The sequence below is a fragment of the Mus musculus genome, chromosome 7 (genome assembly GCF_000001635.26).
Source record: "Mus musculus strain C57BL/6J chromosome 7, GRCm38.p6 C57BL/6J".
NCBI classification, from domain to species: Eukaryota; Metazoa; Chordata; class Mammalia; order Rodentia; family Muridae; genus Mus; species Mus musculus.
This window is the reverse complement of record NC_000073.6, coordinates 130,532,070-130,547,650: the sequence shown is the minus strand read 5'-3', so window position 1 is coordinate 130,547,650 and position 15,581 is coordinate 130,532,070. Positions and strand designations below refer to the sequence as shown.

Sequence of the window (15,581 nt, the reverse complement as noted above, 5' to 3'; positions counted from 1 at the left end):
TGGTGCAGATATTTAGAAGGAGGCTTAACAGTTTACTATGGTACAGTCAAGGAACCCTGTTTTGTTTGTTGTATCCTCCCCAAGGCCAGAGGAGCCAAAGAGACAATGGGAAGATGCATGACTAAGTGGGGTGGGCATTAGGATCAGAGATCTAAAGTCCTAAGACTCTTGCTTGCAGGGTGGAGTAACTAAGAACCAATGCGAGGCACAGACACAGCCAACGCCGCCGCGACCTCCGGGCCACAGGTGTCGCTGTGTGCTCACGCGCCAGCCGGGGAGCTGCGTTGCTCCTGGAGCCGGCGCTCGAGCCCAGCCGGGGGTTTCAGTTTCTGGCGCGAACTTCCGCCGCTCCGAAGTTGCAAGGCGAATTGGCGCGATGTCTGGCGACAGCAGCGGCCGCCGGTCTGAGGGCCGGGGCCGGGGCCGCGACCCGCACCGGGATCGCACCCGCTCCCGGTCCCGCTCGCGGTCCCCGCTGGCCCGCCGCGGCGCCGCGCCGGAGCGCAGGGAGGCAGCGGAGCGTCCGAGCTTGGAGGACTCCGATCTGTCTGATTCTGGGGACGAGCTGATGGACCCGGCCTGCTTGGAGGCCGAGTACGACCAGGGCCTGTGCCGCCAGATCCGCCATCAGTACCGCGCTCTCATCAACTCTGTCCAACGTAAGGTGGCGCTTTGTGGCTGCGCGGGCCGGTGGCGTTCCATGGCTGGGGAGGGCGGTGGAGGTGCAGGCGCTGGCCGGTCTGCGCAGGCTCGCGGCAGCGCGCTTTCGCTTGTTTACGAAGTGCAGCCTACGCGACCTTGGCGGCGGCCGCGCAGGTGCTGTGTGGCCGGCTGGAAAAGCGGGAGACCAGACCTGGTGGTGACTTGAGCTCAGCTAGCCAGTAGGGAAGACAAGCACACACCACCAGATTTTTGTTCAATCTAGCTTGCTCCTCGTGGGCGCCTGAGCTATGGAGTCCCTTGGGATTGCTAAAATGCACATTTCCCTGCCCAGCTCGGATACACTGAATCAGAAATGCTGTACAGGCCCAAGCGTTTGTTGTGTGGCTCTCCAGATGAGCCTGTTGCTTGAGAAGTTGACAATCCTTTCTTAATCGAGCCCTTGTATTGGGAAGCCGAAGAGTCATCCCTTTGCACATTTGGGGAGCAAGTGTTTCCTGTCAAGAGTTCAAGTTTTGAGGGCTGGGGAGATGGGCAGATGCTTCTCTTGCGACCTTAATTAGATTCCCCAGAACCCTCTAAAGTGTCTCCTAAAAGTAGTTCTGTAAACTTGTATCCTCAGCCGAGGGGAAGCAGAGACCCTGGGTCTCTTTGGCCAGCTCACCTAGCCTTCTTGGCTAGTTCTATAGATAGATAGATAGATAGATAGTTCTATAGATAGATAGATAGATAGATAGATAGATAGATAGATAGATACCCTGTCTCAAAAGGCAAAGGTGATGGTGCGCTGAGGGAAGGACATCAAAGGTTGACCCCAGGCCTTCTGCACACACAGACGTTCAATTTGCTTGGAACAGTAGTAACATTGTCTCTTTCTGTAAAAGATAAAGCCTTTTTCTGTTAAAGAGATAAAGCCACTCTAATCATTACCCAGGCTGTAGGAGTGGAAGGAACTGTAAGTTGCTACTTATTAGTGAAGGATGTGCCCAGTTCCCTAAGCTTGTATTCTTTTAAATAGAAAACCGGGAAGACATACTGAATGCTGGTGACAAACTAACAGAGGTCCTGGAAGAAGCTAACACTCTGTTTAATGAAGGTAATTCATGATTTTAAATCTGTTATTGCAGCTTATACTCACTGGGTTACTTTTATAGAAGCCAATTATTGTTGTTCCATAATTCCCATTTACTAGTGCACAGGCCCAGAGCCTTTTCCGTTTTAGCAACAATACTGTGCACTTACCACTTGGTACAGTGTATGCTTTAGGGTTCTTCGAAGATTTCTAGAAGTCAGGAAGGAGTTGTACAGTCTGTTTTAAGAAGCCTCTTCCATGAGCTGGGCAGTGGTGGTACACACCCTTTAATCTCAGCACTGGGGGGTGGGGGAGGGGCAGAGGCAGGTCTCTGAGTTCAAGGCCAGCCTGGTCTGCAACTGTCTGTTCCTGTGCATCTACAGCTACACACAGAAACCCTGTCTCAAAAACAAACAAACAAACAAACTAGCTGGGCGTGGTGGCACACGCCTTTAATCCCAGCACTCCGGAGGCAGAGGCAGGCAGATTTCTGAGTTCAAGGCCAGCCTGGTCTACAAAGTGAGTTCCAGGACAGCCAGGGCTACACAGAGAAACCCTGTCTCGAAAATAACAACAACAAAAAAGACTAACAAAAAAGAAGCCGTGATTCTTTTGCTGGCTTGAATTTGAAAGTTTCACTTGTATGTTCTGTTAAGCAGATAGATGAACTAGAGAAGAGTGCAGCCAGCTTCAGAGATCCTCTTTTCTTTTCCTTCCTTGGTCTCCCCTCCTTTAGCTATTGATCCACCTATAACCTAATGGAGGTGCCTCATCTACAGGCACACCTCTTGTGTGTGGTTGGGGACAGTGGGGAAGAACTTTCCGTGTTGAAATCTGGCTCCTGGGAGTTTTCTATTTGTTTGAAGTTGTGTGTCCATGTGGGTTTGTGCACATGAATACAGTTATCTGTGGTGGCCAGAAGAGGATATGGGATTCTTCTCAGAGCTGGAGTACACGGAGGGTGTGAGTTGTCTGACAAGGGTGTTGGGAACCCAACCCAGAGGCCTCTTGGAAGAGCAGTACTCTGTATTAACTGCTGGTCCCTCTTCCCCAGCCGCATGGGGGCTTAAAACCACAATATTAGTTTGAATTAAAAGCAGCAGCAGTTGGTTGTAGTGGTGACCGCTTTGGCTGGTATCCAATGAGCAAGGTGGGTGTACTTCCTGATGGGAGACCAGGACAGCTACACAGACCATGTTTCTCTTTGGGCCTCTCTCACTGCTTTAGGAACAGAAAGGGGCAACTGCAGTGATAAGGAGAGAAACCAGGGATGCCCTGTTCCCTGCTAGCCACAGTTCCTCATGATCTTTCGGACAGTTTGCTTCTAGTTATCTAGGATGCCTGGTTGTTTGCGTTGTCACAGTGTTTAGTGAGTGTTGTCCTTCAGTCTTTCCTGCTCTGGCCATGGCCTCCTTACAGTTCACCTTTTTGGTCTGGAACATACACTAAATCACTTCCAGAACTTGAAGGATTGTGGCTCCTCTTCCACTTTTCCACTGTCAAGCTTTTTCTTCCATCATAGCCTGGACCCACGGTCTCATTTGTGATTGGCTCATTTACACCCCTATTATCAACCGTCCATCTTACTGACTTCTTCCATGTTACCTCCCTCAGTAGAAGGCAAAATTATTCACTCAGCTGGGCTCTCAAGAGTTATTCCATGCCGGGGTGCATACCTTTAATCCCAGCACTCGGGAGGCAGAGGCAGGCGGATTTCTGAGTTCGAGGCCAGCCTAGTCTACAGAGTGAGTTCCAGGACAGCCAGGACTACACAGAGAAACCCTGTCTCAAAAAAACAACAACAAAAAAACCCCAGAGTTATCCTGCTTGGCATTCATGGGTATGGGTGTCACACCTGTTTTAATTCTATAGGGAACTTGCTCTCGTCCAGACAGATCTACACTTTTCTTGTAGTAGCCTATGTAGCTGTTGGGCAAAGGAGGGGGTGTTGTAGACAAGAGCCCAGCAGCCAGTGTCTGCTTTCCCTTTCTTTCTCTGTGACTTCTGCAGTGACTCTCGGAATGATTAAAATCTTCCCTTCTGGAGAGAGAAAAATGATGGCTAAGAACAAAAGCCAGAGCCAATAAGTTTCCTAGCTGTGTGTTTTCTGTTTTTGTGCCAATGCTTCAGGAAATCAGTTGGCTCAAATGAAAGTGGCCTTGAGGGGCATGCCGTGCACAGGCATTTTTTTTTTTTTTTTTTTTTCTCGAGACAGGGTTTCTCTGTATATTCTTGGCTGTCCTGGAACTCACTCTGTAGACCAGGCTGGCCTCGAACTCAGAAATCCGCCTGCCTCTGCCTCCCAAGTGCAGGGATTAAAGGCGTGCGCCACCACGCCCGGTCAGGCATTTCTTTTTGAATTTGTTTGGCTTGCCTTATATTACAGTCTTCCTTGACTGCTATTTCAGATTCTCTGTGACCCATAGGACAGGGGCTGTAAAACCCAGCTCCGCTAGCTCAGCCTGTCCTTCAGTTAACCCTTCTTCCTCTACAGACTTTGTATCATCTCTCCCTACCTGTAGTGGCCATTCCCTGGGAGTTACAGCAGCCCAGGTGAGAATGGTGATCAGCATGTGGGAGTCAGAGAGACAGGTGTTATGTATCACCAAGTCTTTGTTATACTGGGGTTATTAAGAGACTATGGGTTCGGTCCCGGCTGAAGAGATGGTTCACTGGTTAAAAGCACCTCTTGCTCTTGTAGAAAACCTGGGTTTGATTCCCAGCACCCACAACTCCAGTTCCAGGGGATATGTTGACCTCTTCTGATCTCCGTGGGCTTCAGGTTCACACATGCCCTGTTTACGTTTACATACATGCAGGAAAACACTCATACACATAAAATAAATCTAAAAGAAAAAAAAAGGAGATACTGGTTCAGTGACCAGGAATATGAAAGCTAGAGAGTGAGCTCTAAGACTGGTGAGCGGTGGGGGAGGTTTTGGTGTGGTGGGGAGGGAACCTGTTATCAATGTCTATGGGTCCATTTCCAGCCTCCTGGGGATTGTTTTGGCTTAGTGGAAAGATCCTAAGAAGTACTTGAAAATTTAGGGGGGGGGGGCGTACCTGTGGGTTACATGGGTTTCTTAACATGTATTTCTTGTTCTACAGTGTCACGAGCAAGAGAGGCAGTTCTGGATGCCCAGTTTCTTGTTCTGGCTTCAGACTTGGGCAAAGAGAAAGCCAAACAGCTGCGCTCTGACCTGAGCTCGTTTGATATGTTAAGATATGTTGAAACTCTAGTAAGTTTAAAGCTACAGAATTTTAATTAAATGCTTCTTTAAAATGTCTTATTATATAATTCTCTACTTGCCCATATCAGTTTGCTGATGATTTTCACTTTATCTCCTCTTATTTATTTATTTGGTCTTAGAGTGTTCTATGGAGGTCTTAGGACATTTACAGATTAAACAGATCTCTGCCTGGAACTCAGAGATCTGCCTGCCTCTGCCTTCTGAGTGCTGGAATTTAGGGCGGGAGCTTGGAGCAGTTTGAAACCTCTTAGTGTTCTCTTCTAAGACTCTGTATGTTCTGGTTATTAATAGTCATTTCCTCTCCTACTTCCTAAATGTTCTAGGTCATTCTAGGACATCTATCCTAGGCTGGACCAGAGCTCCCACTGTGGAGGTGAAGGTTGAGGGCAGGCAGCTCAGGGTAGAGGTCAGCTGTAAATGACCTTATATACAGACATATTCTGTCTTGGAAAATTTTTAGAATCATGCAAATAGGATGGGTGGTTTTGTATTGAATTTAGTTCACTCACCTTTGCCTCTTAGCAAATGTGAGTCATTGGTACCTGAAGTTTGGGTTTTGGGGGGGGGATGGGGGGGTTCGAGACAGGGTTTCTCTGTATATAGCCTTGGCTGTCCTGGAACTCACTTTGTAGACCAGGCTGGCCTCGAACTCAGAAATCCGCCTGCCTCTGCCTCCCGAGTGCCAGGATTAAAGGCGCGCGCCACCACGTCCAGCAGTACCTGAAGTTTTAAAACCTTTTTGATGAACATGCCCAAGAATAGAATCACTTTTTGTTTTTGGCCTTTGAGATCCTGGCTGTTGGGGAGCTCACTCTGTGGACTAGACAGACCTGGAACTCATAGAGATCTGCCTGCCTCTGCCTGCTGGGAATAAAGACATGTCCTTTACCCTACCACACCCAGCAGAACACTGAATTTTGACAGTGCTTTTATGTTTAAAAGGCTATTAGATGGCTTAAGCTGTGTGTGCTAGGACACACGTCGTTCTCAGCTACTTGGGAGCCTGAGGCAAGAGGATTGCAAGGTTGTGTTATGTGAAGACGTCCTCTCTTAAAAATTGCAGAAAAGAGAGTGTGAAGCTGTAGTTCAGGGGTAGAACCCTTGCCTATAGCATCCACAAGGCCCTTGGTTTAGTACCCAATGTTGGGAAAAGGTCAGCATTTGTGAGGCTGGGCCAGATAAAGTGATTGCTTCTTAAAATAACGAGGAACATGATTAATTGCAGTTTATTTTTAAAGTCTTACTGTTTTCTTACACTAAGAAGTACAACGTATTTTGGAAATGTTGACATACACATGCTAAGTGTTTTTAAAATAAAAGTTAGTTATGCTTTAACCTTTAAATAGCATCCCAGTAAGTTAAAATCTTAAAGCAGGGAGTAAAAACTTTTCTGGCGTCTGGTATAACTCCAGTCTAACATCCAAGTCTAACATCACAATAAGACATTAAAGGAGAAAGCTGGGTGTGGTGACTCACACCATTCATCCCAGCACTCAGGTGGCAGAGGCAGGCGGATCTCTGAGTTCCAGGCAGGGCTACAGAGTGAGGCCCTCTGGACTGGATGGCAGAGGAGTGGAGGAGAGCCATTGTGCCGCTCGGAGTGGGTCCTGGAAACTTCCCTCCCCTCTCCAAGTCCGGTTGCATTGAAGGCTTTCTAATTATTGTTTATACATTCTACTTCCTTAAGAACTTTTAGGCATATTACTGCCTGATATAATGTATTCTTTCTTAGCTGGGCAGTGGTGGTGCACGCCATTAATCCCAACTGGGAGGCAGAGGCAGGTGGATTTCTGAGTTCGAGGTCAGCCTAGTCTACAGAGTGAGTTCCAGGACAGCCAGGGCTACACAGAGAAACCCTGTCTCAAAAAACAAAAAAAAAAAAAAAAAAAAACCCAAAAAACAAAAACAAAACAAAACAAAAAAGTGTGTTCTTTCTTAAGAAACTAATGTAGTCTAATAGCCACACCTGGCTGTAATAATACACTTCTGTAAAATATAGACAAGAGAATTTGATTTGTTGCCAAGTCTCCTCAGGAAGAGACACTGTTAGGAGTTTTTTCTTGCGCGTTACTGCTCTCTGGATATACTGAGGTCCTTTTAGGAAACTGGCCAGTCACTGAGATCTGAAAGCCAGCTAAACGTCTGTTTGTGTACTGGAGTGCTTGGTTTGGGGTCTTCCGTGTCCCTGCTGGTATGGTTTTGTTCCTAGTGGAGCTGCCTGTACCCCAGTAGGCCTCTGAGCTCATTGCCTGCCATTCTCACACCCCTTTGGCTGGAGTGGAAAGGAGCAGGGTTTCTCTGCCTCAGCACGTTTGGGCTGGGTGCCTCTCTATGTTGAATGCTTCTCCTGTGCACCACAGGACAGTTTCCCTGGCCTCTGCCTACTAGGTGCCACAGCATGGCTGTCGCCGACTGCCAAAAATACTTTGTAGTGCCAAAGCACCCTTTAGAGGCAAAGTCGCCCTGGTTGAGAACGGCTAAGCCAAATCATCTCACTGTCTGGCCAGAAGTTCTCAGTATACTGAGGAATATTTTCTCACAACAGAAGGTAGTTTTGCATAGAGATCTATATGTGAGATGATCTTTGCAGTTGGAAACTGAGCTAGGATGAAAACAGGCGCTCCCTCTGGCTTCTTTATTGACTTTGGAGAATGTTGGCCCGTGGCTTAACTTTTTTCTTTTCTTGTTTCTTTCCGTTGTAGCTGACACATATGGGTGTAAACCCACTAGAAGCTCAAGAGGTCATCCGTGATGAAGACAGAGCTGATATTGAGTTAATTGTCTATGACTCCTGGAAAATATCAGGCAAAACAGCAGAAAACACCTTTAATAAGACCCATACATTCCACTTTCTGTAAGATTACTTTCAAAATCCAACAGACTAGCCATAGTCATAATTTGTAAACTGTAAATTATTTTTATGTAGGGACAAAGATTTTTAAGTAGTAAGGAAGTCACAGTCATGAAGCCATTGTTCAGAGACTCCCCCAGGCTTGAACAGAAGTCCGTAAGTGTCACTCGAGTCAACGGTCTCTGTCCTCCCTTAGCAGGAAATGCCACAAGGCAGGACCTTACCAAGGTGCTCTCTTGGCTCGTTTGCTTTCTAGGTCAGAGATTTTGGGGTCTGTAGCGTGTTTCTGAATCTGTTTATGATACATGAAATCCTTGTCATGCGGGAGGGTGAAGGCTCCTGAATATCCTGAGATTATGGCAGTTTATTATTTATTAGAGCCTCCTCTTGCATGACCACTCGTTGTATTTGAAGACTATTTAATCGACTCATTGTCTCAACTAAGAAATGAAGTGGCTATTCTAATACTGTGACAAACCAAGGATGGCTCTTGCTGGTTCAAGACAGCCTACAAGTGTACAGCCCCCTTCCCCAGTAGATCCTTTCCCAGGGACAGCTGTCCAATGTGGTCTAGTCCTTTTTTCCCATAGGTCTAGGATACTGGTTTCTAATTTTTTTTTTGCTTTAGATTTTATTTGTTCAGTCAGTGAAAGGGGTTTGTTTATAAAAGAAACAAAAAAGACATGAAAGCGTATTTTCTCACTAGGTTGGGTTCAATACATGGAGAATTCCCTGTGCCAAAGCCACGAAGTGATCGGCCAAGACAGCCTCGCATGATAGAAGAGCAGCGTGCAATGCCTGCTCAGGTTTGTTTTTCAAATATTGTTTTTTTTTTAGACTAACCTATATTTAATACATATGAGGTTGGGTGTTGGTGGAGTTGGGGGCCGGCTTTGCTCACATCCGGAATTCTAGGCCAGGTCAGCTGGACTACATAGTACCACCCTGACTCCATTAAACAAAGTCATAAGTATCTAAGTGGTTATGGTCCAGAGTCAGGTTCTTGTCATTCAAAGATTTTATTTCAGATGTCTCCTAACATGTCGTTGGATTGTCCACTTTCACTTACTTGTATGGTTTTAATCAGTTTTCCCAAACCAGGGTTTCTCAGCGTTAGCACTGTCAGCCCTTAGGGCTGCCTGATTCCTGCGAGGGAACTGTCTGGGCATTGCTAAGATGTTTAGAATTCTTGCCTCTGCTCACTAGATACTATATAAGCACCATACCAGCTATAACCAAAAATGTCTCTACTGTAGACCCCTGTGGGACAAGATCACATGCAGTCGAGAACCACTGTCCTAAGCCATTGGTTGTGACTTTGTTTAACCGAAAGACAGTTGAGCTAGCTGTTGGGTGACATTAACCTGTCTACCAAAAATATAAAGATAGAACTGAAATGAGAAGACTTTTTTTTTAACACTGTAAAGTTTTAAGACAGGTAAGTTTAAAAGCTAGCAAGTCTAACCAGAACTTTGAGGTTTGGACGGGCAATAGAGAAGGAGAGATTGTCAACTGCCGTGTGACCTGTGTGACGGGTGCGTGAGCCTGTTGATTTGTTTGCCAGTTGAAATGCATGGAAGAATCTCACCAAGAAGCAACGGAGAAGGAAGTGGAGAGGATCTTGGGATTGTTGCAGACATACTTTCGAGAAGACCGTAAGTATGGCGTCACGCTCAAAAGTACCACCAATGGTGTTTAGCGGGCTTGTCACTTCCTACAAGGTGGTTTTATTTAAAAGGCATTTTCAGTTGCATATATTTGAGTTATTGTGACTCTTTCCTGTGTTTCTTTTTTAAAGGAGTTATTGCCCAGGCTGGCCCGGAACTCAGTAGTTTAGGCTGGCCTCAGACTCATGGGTGTCTGCCTGCCTTCACCTCCCGAGTGCAGGAATTAAAGGCAGAAGATACACCTGTCTCACTTCCTTTTTTTTTAATCAAACATATTTTATGAGGCTTTTCCTCCTAAATACCTCATGTGATGTTGATAAAATAACTTAAAAAGTGTTTTAGGTTACTTTTTTTTTTTTTAAAGAAAAATTTGTTATTTTTATTTTATGTGTATGGGTGTTTTGCTTGCCTATATGTCTGTGTACAGCACACATGCCAGGCCCTGTGTTCTTAACCTCGGAGGCATGTGGCCAGCCCCCATAAAAGTATCTCCTCCCTTGTATTCCTCATGTTGGTCACTTGTCAAACGGGTGCCTGCTTTAACAGTGTTTCCTGTTTATTTCATGTAAATATACATGTCAGGTTGGGGGGGAGGGGTACTTTTTCTTTTTTCCAAGCTAATCAATCAATCGATCGAACGATCGATTGATCAATCAATCCTGATATACACTTTCTGAGGTGTGGCTTTTCCCTGTAGACGTCGTTTGACATCCTACAACTTGCCCTTATTCTTTTCAGGGTTTCCCATGGGATGGCTATATCATAAACATAGTTAATAATCCTTATCACTGGAAAGGTTCTTTGTTGCATTTTCCTGCCGTACAAAGACTGCTGAAGTGGGTCTTTGTTTGAGCCACTAATTGCTGAGGGTGGCTGCCAGATCAGTTATCTGTATTTTAGTAGAAATGCCAAACTGACCTTCAGAATGGTCTATACCCCACAGCAGGAGGCCTGCGTGTTCCTTCTTGTTGCTAGTTAACATTAGGGCATAGACCTTGTTCTGAAATAATAGTTTTGTGTGTGTGTGTGTGTGTGTGTGATTTGAAGATTGTCTTTTTCTTTTTTTCTACAGCTGATACTCCAATGTCATTTTTTGATTTTGTGGTTGATCCACATTCTTTCCCCCGTACAGTGGAAAACATCTTTCATGTTTCCTTCATCATACGGGTAAGGTTTTAGGTTTCTCTAACATCTTGTGTGTTTTAAAAATGATACACCACTGAGAGAGGTATTTGTCCATTATAGCAGAATATTAATTGGTATGTTGGGTAAACTAAAATTTATGGGTTGCTTTTAGTTTTTAAAAATCACAAGGTAATCATTACTAATTTGAAATTGGAAATTTTCACAACTACTGAAGCAGGCCAGTTAAATTAGAGTGTGACGTTACCTTCTGGCAGTGTAAGGTGTATATGGAGCAAAAATGAATTTCAGGTTTAGATTAGGTCCCAATTCCAAAACACCTCATTGTATCTATGCAGAGAGTCCCAAATTCTTCTAAATTTGAAATACTTCTAGTTCTAAGGATAATGGTAAAGCTTGAAAAAGAAATGATTGCAATGTGGTAACGTTCCTGAAGTTTTCATGCTATATAAAAACAAGCTTGCCGGGCGGTGATGGCGCACGTCTTTAGTCTCAGCTCTCGGGAGGCAGAGGCAGGCAGATCTCTGTGAGTTCAAGGCCAGTCTGGTCTACAGAGTGCGTTCCAGGACAGGCAGGGCTACACAGAGTAACCCTGTCACAGGGTAGGGTGACACAAAGAAAAAACTTATTCCAAAGAAACAAGAGACCAAAGAAGCAGGAGAAGGAGACAGCCTCACACCTCTCACGTAATACTAGTAATGATATAGAAAGGAAGTGATAAAGTTAACGTGGCCAAAAAGCTGGAGCGCGTGGATAAAGGCTGGGGGGGGGTGGCTTTACAGTAGTTTGTAGCTCGTTAAGTATGGGACATGTACACAGCATTAAATCAGACCCCTTTCAGTGTGCTAAGGATATTTGAATTGAGATTCAAGCCTTACATTATGTTGCATTCCGGAACATGTAAGATAAATTTGGTTTTTAAATTTAGACAAAAGCTTCTATTTATCCATGTACTCTCTCAAACAATAGAGGCATGTTTGCCAGTGGTCCCAGTGACAGAATAATGCATGTTAAAATGTGGAGTATATGTGATAGAATGCATAAATCAGTTAGAGAGGAAGATGGCTGCCCTGAGGGTTTCTCGGGAGAGAGGACTGGTGAGTTGGCACAGCGGATGAAGTCTCTCTCAGGGTCCACATGGTCCATCAACGTCACAGGTTGTCCTCTGATTTCCCAGTGTACCATAGTGTCGCTCCATTCCTCCAAGGAATAGTATAGTAATAATTGTAATAAAGTCAGTGTGGACTCTGTAAAAGTCTGGTAAAAGTCAGTTAGAAACATCAGCAATAATAGTCCTTGTAGGGTAATATGAGAAAAGACTTGTCTGTGACTTAGGGTACATTTTGGCTGCCTGAAGTAGAGCTTTTCCTAACTGATGAAGAATTTTCATGCAGTAGATTTTGCTGCTTGCCTCAAACCATGTTTTTGTTTCAGGATGGTTTTGCAAGAATAAGACTTGACCAAGACCGACTGCCAATAATAGGTAAATTATACTGTGTTCATAGAAATCAGTTTTAGAAAATATTAGAGTTGGGGCTGGAGAGAAAGCTCAGCGGGTAAGAGCACTGGTTACTCTTCCAGAGGTCCTGAGTTCAGTTTCCCAGAAACCACACGGTGACTCACAAACATCTGTAGTGGGATCTGGTGCCCTCTTCTGGTGTGTCTGAGGACAGCTATAATGTACTCACATAAACAAATAAATCTTTTAAAAAGTCCAAAAAAAATAGACTTTATGAAATCCATTTTGTTTTGCTAAATGTAAGGTCTTTTTCTGTTTTTCTTCTTTTCTTCTTTCCTCCCCCCAACCCCGCAAATAGCCCAGGCTAGCCTGAAATTTGTTTTGTAGTCTAGGCTGGCCTTAAACTTTCAGTCTTCTTAGTGCTGGGATTAAAAGCTTCTGGTTTTTTGTTATGTTTTTGTTTTGTGTTTTTTTGTTTGTTTTGAGACAGGGTCTGTATCCATAACCCTGGCTGTCCAGGAAGTTACTACATAAACCAGTCAGACCTGGTACACTGTGATCTGCCTGCCTCTGTCTCCCAAGAGTGGGGAAGGAAGGCTTGTGCCACTACAAAAATTTTATTTTCTTGTTTTTTAAACCAAAGAAGTTCTGCTACTGAGATGGTCTCACAATGTGTCCCTGGCTAGCCTAGAACTTCTGTGTAGAACACACTAGCTTTAAACTCAAAGAGATCCACTTGTTTATGTCTTCTGGGTATTTGGATCAAAAGCATGGGCCATCATGCCTGGTAAATTCCCATTTTAATAAAATTGATGTAAACAAAATGTATCTGTCCTAGTTAACTGAAAATTCTGAAAATAGGATGGTTTTAAAACCTGGGCAGTGGTGGTGCACGCCTTTATTGCCAGCACTTGGGAGGCAGAGGCAGGCGGATTTCTGAGTTTGAGGCCAGCCTGGTCTACAGAGCGAGTTCCAGGACAGCAAGCGCTACCCAGAAAAACCATCTTGAAAAAAAAAAAGATTAACAAAATGATAAATCCCCCTAACTTTTTTTTTTAAGTTTTATTTATTATTATACATAAGTACGCTGTAGCTGTCTTCAGATGCACCAGAAGAGGGCATCAGATCTCATTATGGATGGTTGTGAGCCACCATGTGGTTGCTGGGATTTGAACTCAGGACCTTTGGAAGAGCAGTCGGTGCTCTTAACCATTGAGCCATCTCTCCAGCCCCCCCCCCCCCCAACTTTTACTGTTTGTAACTTTTGTAGCTTCCTTCTTTCTGACCACCACTGTCCATGTGGCCAAAGCCTTCCCTCCGAGGTTCTGTTCTCTCTTGCTCTTATCTGCATACAATCTCTCTCACTCATGCCCTTCTGAAGTCCCTTATGGAGAACTAAGGACTTCCAATGCAGTTATTTGTTCCATGCGCTTGGCTTCCTCTTGGACTCACTAAGGTTTAGCTAAGTGGCTAGTGCACAGATAAGCTAAACGTTCAGAAAAAGACCCCATGATCAGTGTGGGAATCAGCGGGGTTACTTGCTCCGCTACTCAACTGCTTGTAGTACGTGATATCTAGGCAGCACATACAAGTATCTTCTCAGTACAAGCTTCAATCCTATGATCGTTTGCTGTTCAAGTTACCTGTTCTGACTGATAATGTTTGAAATCTTTGTCTTTTAAACAGAGCCAGTGATTAATGAAGAAAGTGAGGGAATTGACCACAACATTCAAATTAGGAGTCAAGGAATTATAGCTCTGAGTTACCATGACTGGGAGGTAAGGCCCTGCAGGCCCTGCGGGTCACCCCAGGGCGGTTCTGACCTGGTCCTCCTTCCCTACGAATGTTCCCACTGCCTAAGTGTTCGTCGTTTCTGAGCAGGAGATTGTGAAGACCTTTGAGATTTCGGAGCCTGTGATCCCGCTGAGTCAGAGCCAGCAGCGGCTCAGTGCCTGATGCCAGCAGCGGAAGGTACCGTTTCCCACACGACAGACAGCCACACAGTTGGATTAAAGTTGTATTAGGCAACCCCGAGCCTTAGTAGTTCCTCCTGCCCAGGCCATCTGGGGTTTGTCTCCCTCTAGCGTCCGGTTCCTGAACTGTAACTGGTAAAGGCAGGCAGGAGCGGGAGGCCAGCTACCGTGACCATGGTGTTCCTGAGCTCTATAGATGAAAAAGCAGCGGGGGGGGGGGGGGGGGGGGGGGATGATTGTTCGTGGGCTTGTTTTCACTAATTGAGTACATGAAATATGGAGACTTCTCCAGTGTTGTGATGGCACGAAGCAGAAAAGGAAGGTGGCAGTAGCATTCCCTCAGGGGAATACTAGTAAATGCACATTTCGGAAATGAATTATGCTATGAAAAAAAAAAAAAAACCTTCATTTTTACGAAGGGGGACATTTCTAGAAAGAAATCTTAGTAACAACTGGTATTCTGTCCTGAAGACAGCCATGGGTGGAATCGACCTTGAGTCTGTTGACCCTGCCCCTTGATTTTAAAACCTTGTGGGGTTAATTCGATTTACACGTTTTCCTTATCTGTAAGTCTGTTTATAAAATAACTGATCACTTTAGCTTCATCTTTTTTTCTAATTTTGAGAATTAAATTGAGCTTTTAAAGCACTTTATATAAATTCAGTGCGTATTTCAGTTGACTGAACTTTTGTTCCAAGAGAGCTTACCTCTGTCAGAGCATCTTGAGGGGAAGGGAACTAACTCTGTGAGGAGTGCAGCCTTTTAACCTGGCCCTACTCGGTGACAAGGGGCTGGTCACTAGACTGCATTTATGTGTATACTGCGAGTTTTGGGTTATCAGCTAATAACCAGCTGTCTTCCCTCTTATTTTATGTTTTTTAGGCCTGAAGGCAACAGTGAAACCCTGAAAGGGCAGCAGCATGTATTGTATATATGTATGATTAAATGTTTTTAAAGATGAAGATTTGTTTTTGGTAAAATGTAGCTTTTGATAGTTATTGGATCTGTCATGGTTGTCTTTGATTAAAGGAAATCCACTGCCATAGTCACAACGTGATCGTTTTTATTGTCTCTGGGAGTGTGTGTTAGGAGTGGGGTCCTCTTTTTTCCTAGTCCTGTCCCAATGAAGGTTTTACATAGGATGTTAGTGCCTGATAGATAACATAGTGTTTTTTATGTCTCTTTAGTTGTAAAGTTAGCTGGCCAAGCCAACAGATAGGTTGTCCCGAGATGAAATTTTTTTCCCTTTCGTGGGTTAAAAAATGGTTAAATATTTTTGGTGTGGCTTGGCCTATGCTTTACACCCAAGGAGCTATTACATCGTCTGGCAAGTCAGGCTGGGCTATGCCCCTAGCAGCACCAAGTGTCAGTCCATCCTGCTGCCAGTTCCTCTGCCCCGCTCATCCACGTTGGGCTTTCTAGTCGGCCCTTGATGGTTTCTGGGTTCCTTCTCCCGAGCTTTCTGCTTTAAGACTTTCCCTCCTATTTCAGGTACTCTTTCAGCA

The 15,581-nt window shown here is 44.9% G+C and overlaps 1 protein-coding gene across 1 annotated transcript; it reads left to right on the top strand.

Annotated features, from left to right (window-relative positions):
- Positions 1-269: 269 nt before the first annotated feature.
- On the top strand, positions 270-15,125 carry Nsmce4a (NSE4 homolog A, SMC5-SMC6 complex component). Its single transcript, NM_001162855.1, has 11 exons — positions 270-659; positions 1,679-1,756; positions 4,841-4,971; positions 7,686-7,837; positions 8,541-8,640; positions 9,399-9,489; positions 10,574-10,668; positions 12,079-12,127; positions 13,790-13,881; positions 13,985-14,074; positions 14,959-15,125. The coding sequence occupies exons 1-10, from the start codon at positions 377-379 to the stop codon at positions 14,057-14,059; spliced, it is 1,146 nt and encodes a 381-aa protein (NP_001156327.1). The 5' UTR covers positions 270-376; the 3' UTR covers positions 14,060-14,074; positions 14,959-15,125.
- Positions 15,126-15,581: the final 456 nt, after the last annotated feature.

Bases quoted from the DNA above. Each gene is read 5' to 3' on its own strand.
- Nsmce4a (NM_001162855.1), top strand. From the start codon at position 377: ATGTCTGGCGACAGCAGCGGCCGCCGGTCTGAGGGCCGGGGCCGGGGC. The intron at 4,972-7,685 runs GTAAGTTTAAAG...TTTCCGTTGTAG, and splicing joins TAAGATATGTTGAAACTCTA to CTGACACATATGGGTGTAAA. The intron at 12,128-13,789 runs GTAAATTATACT...TCTTTTAAACAG, and splicing joins AGACCGACTGCCAATAATAG to AGCCAGTGATTAATGAAGAA.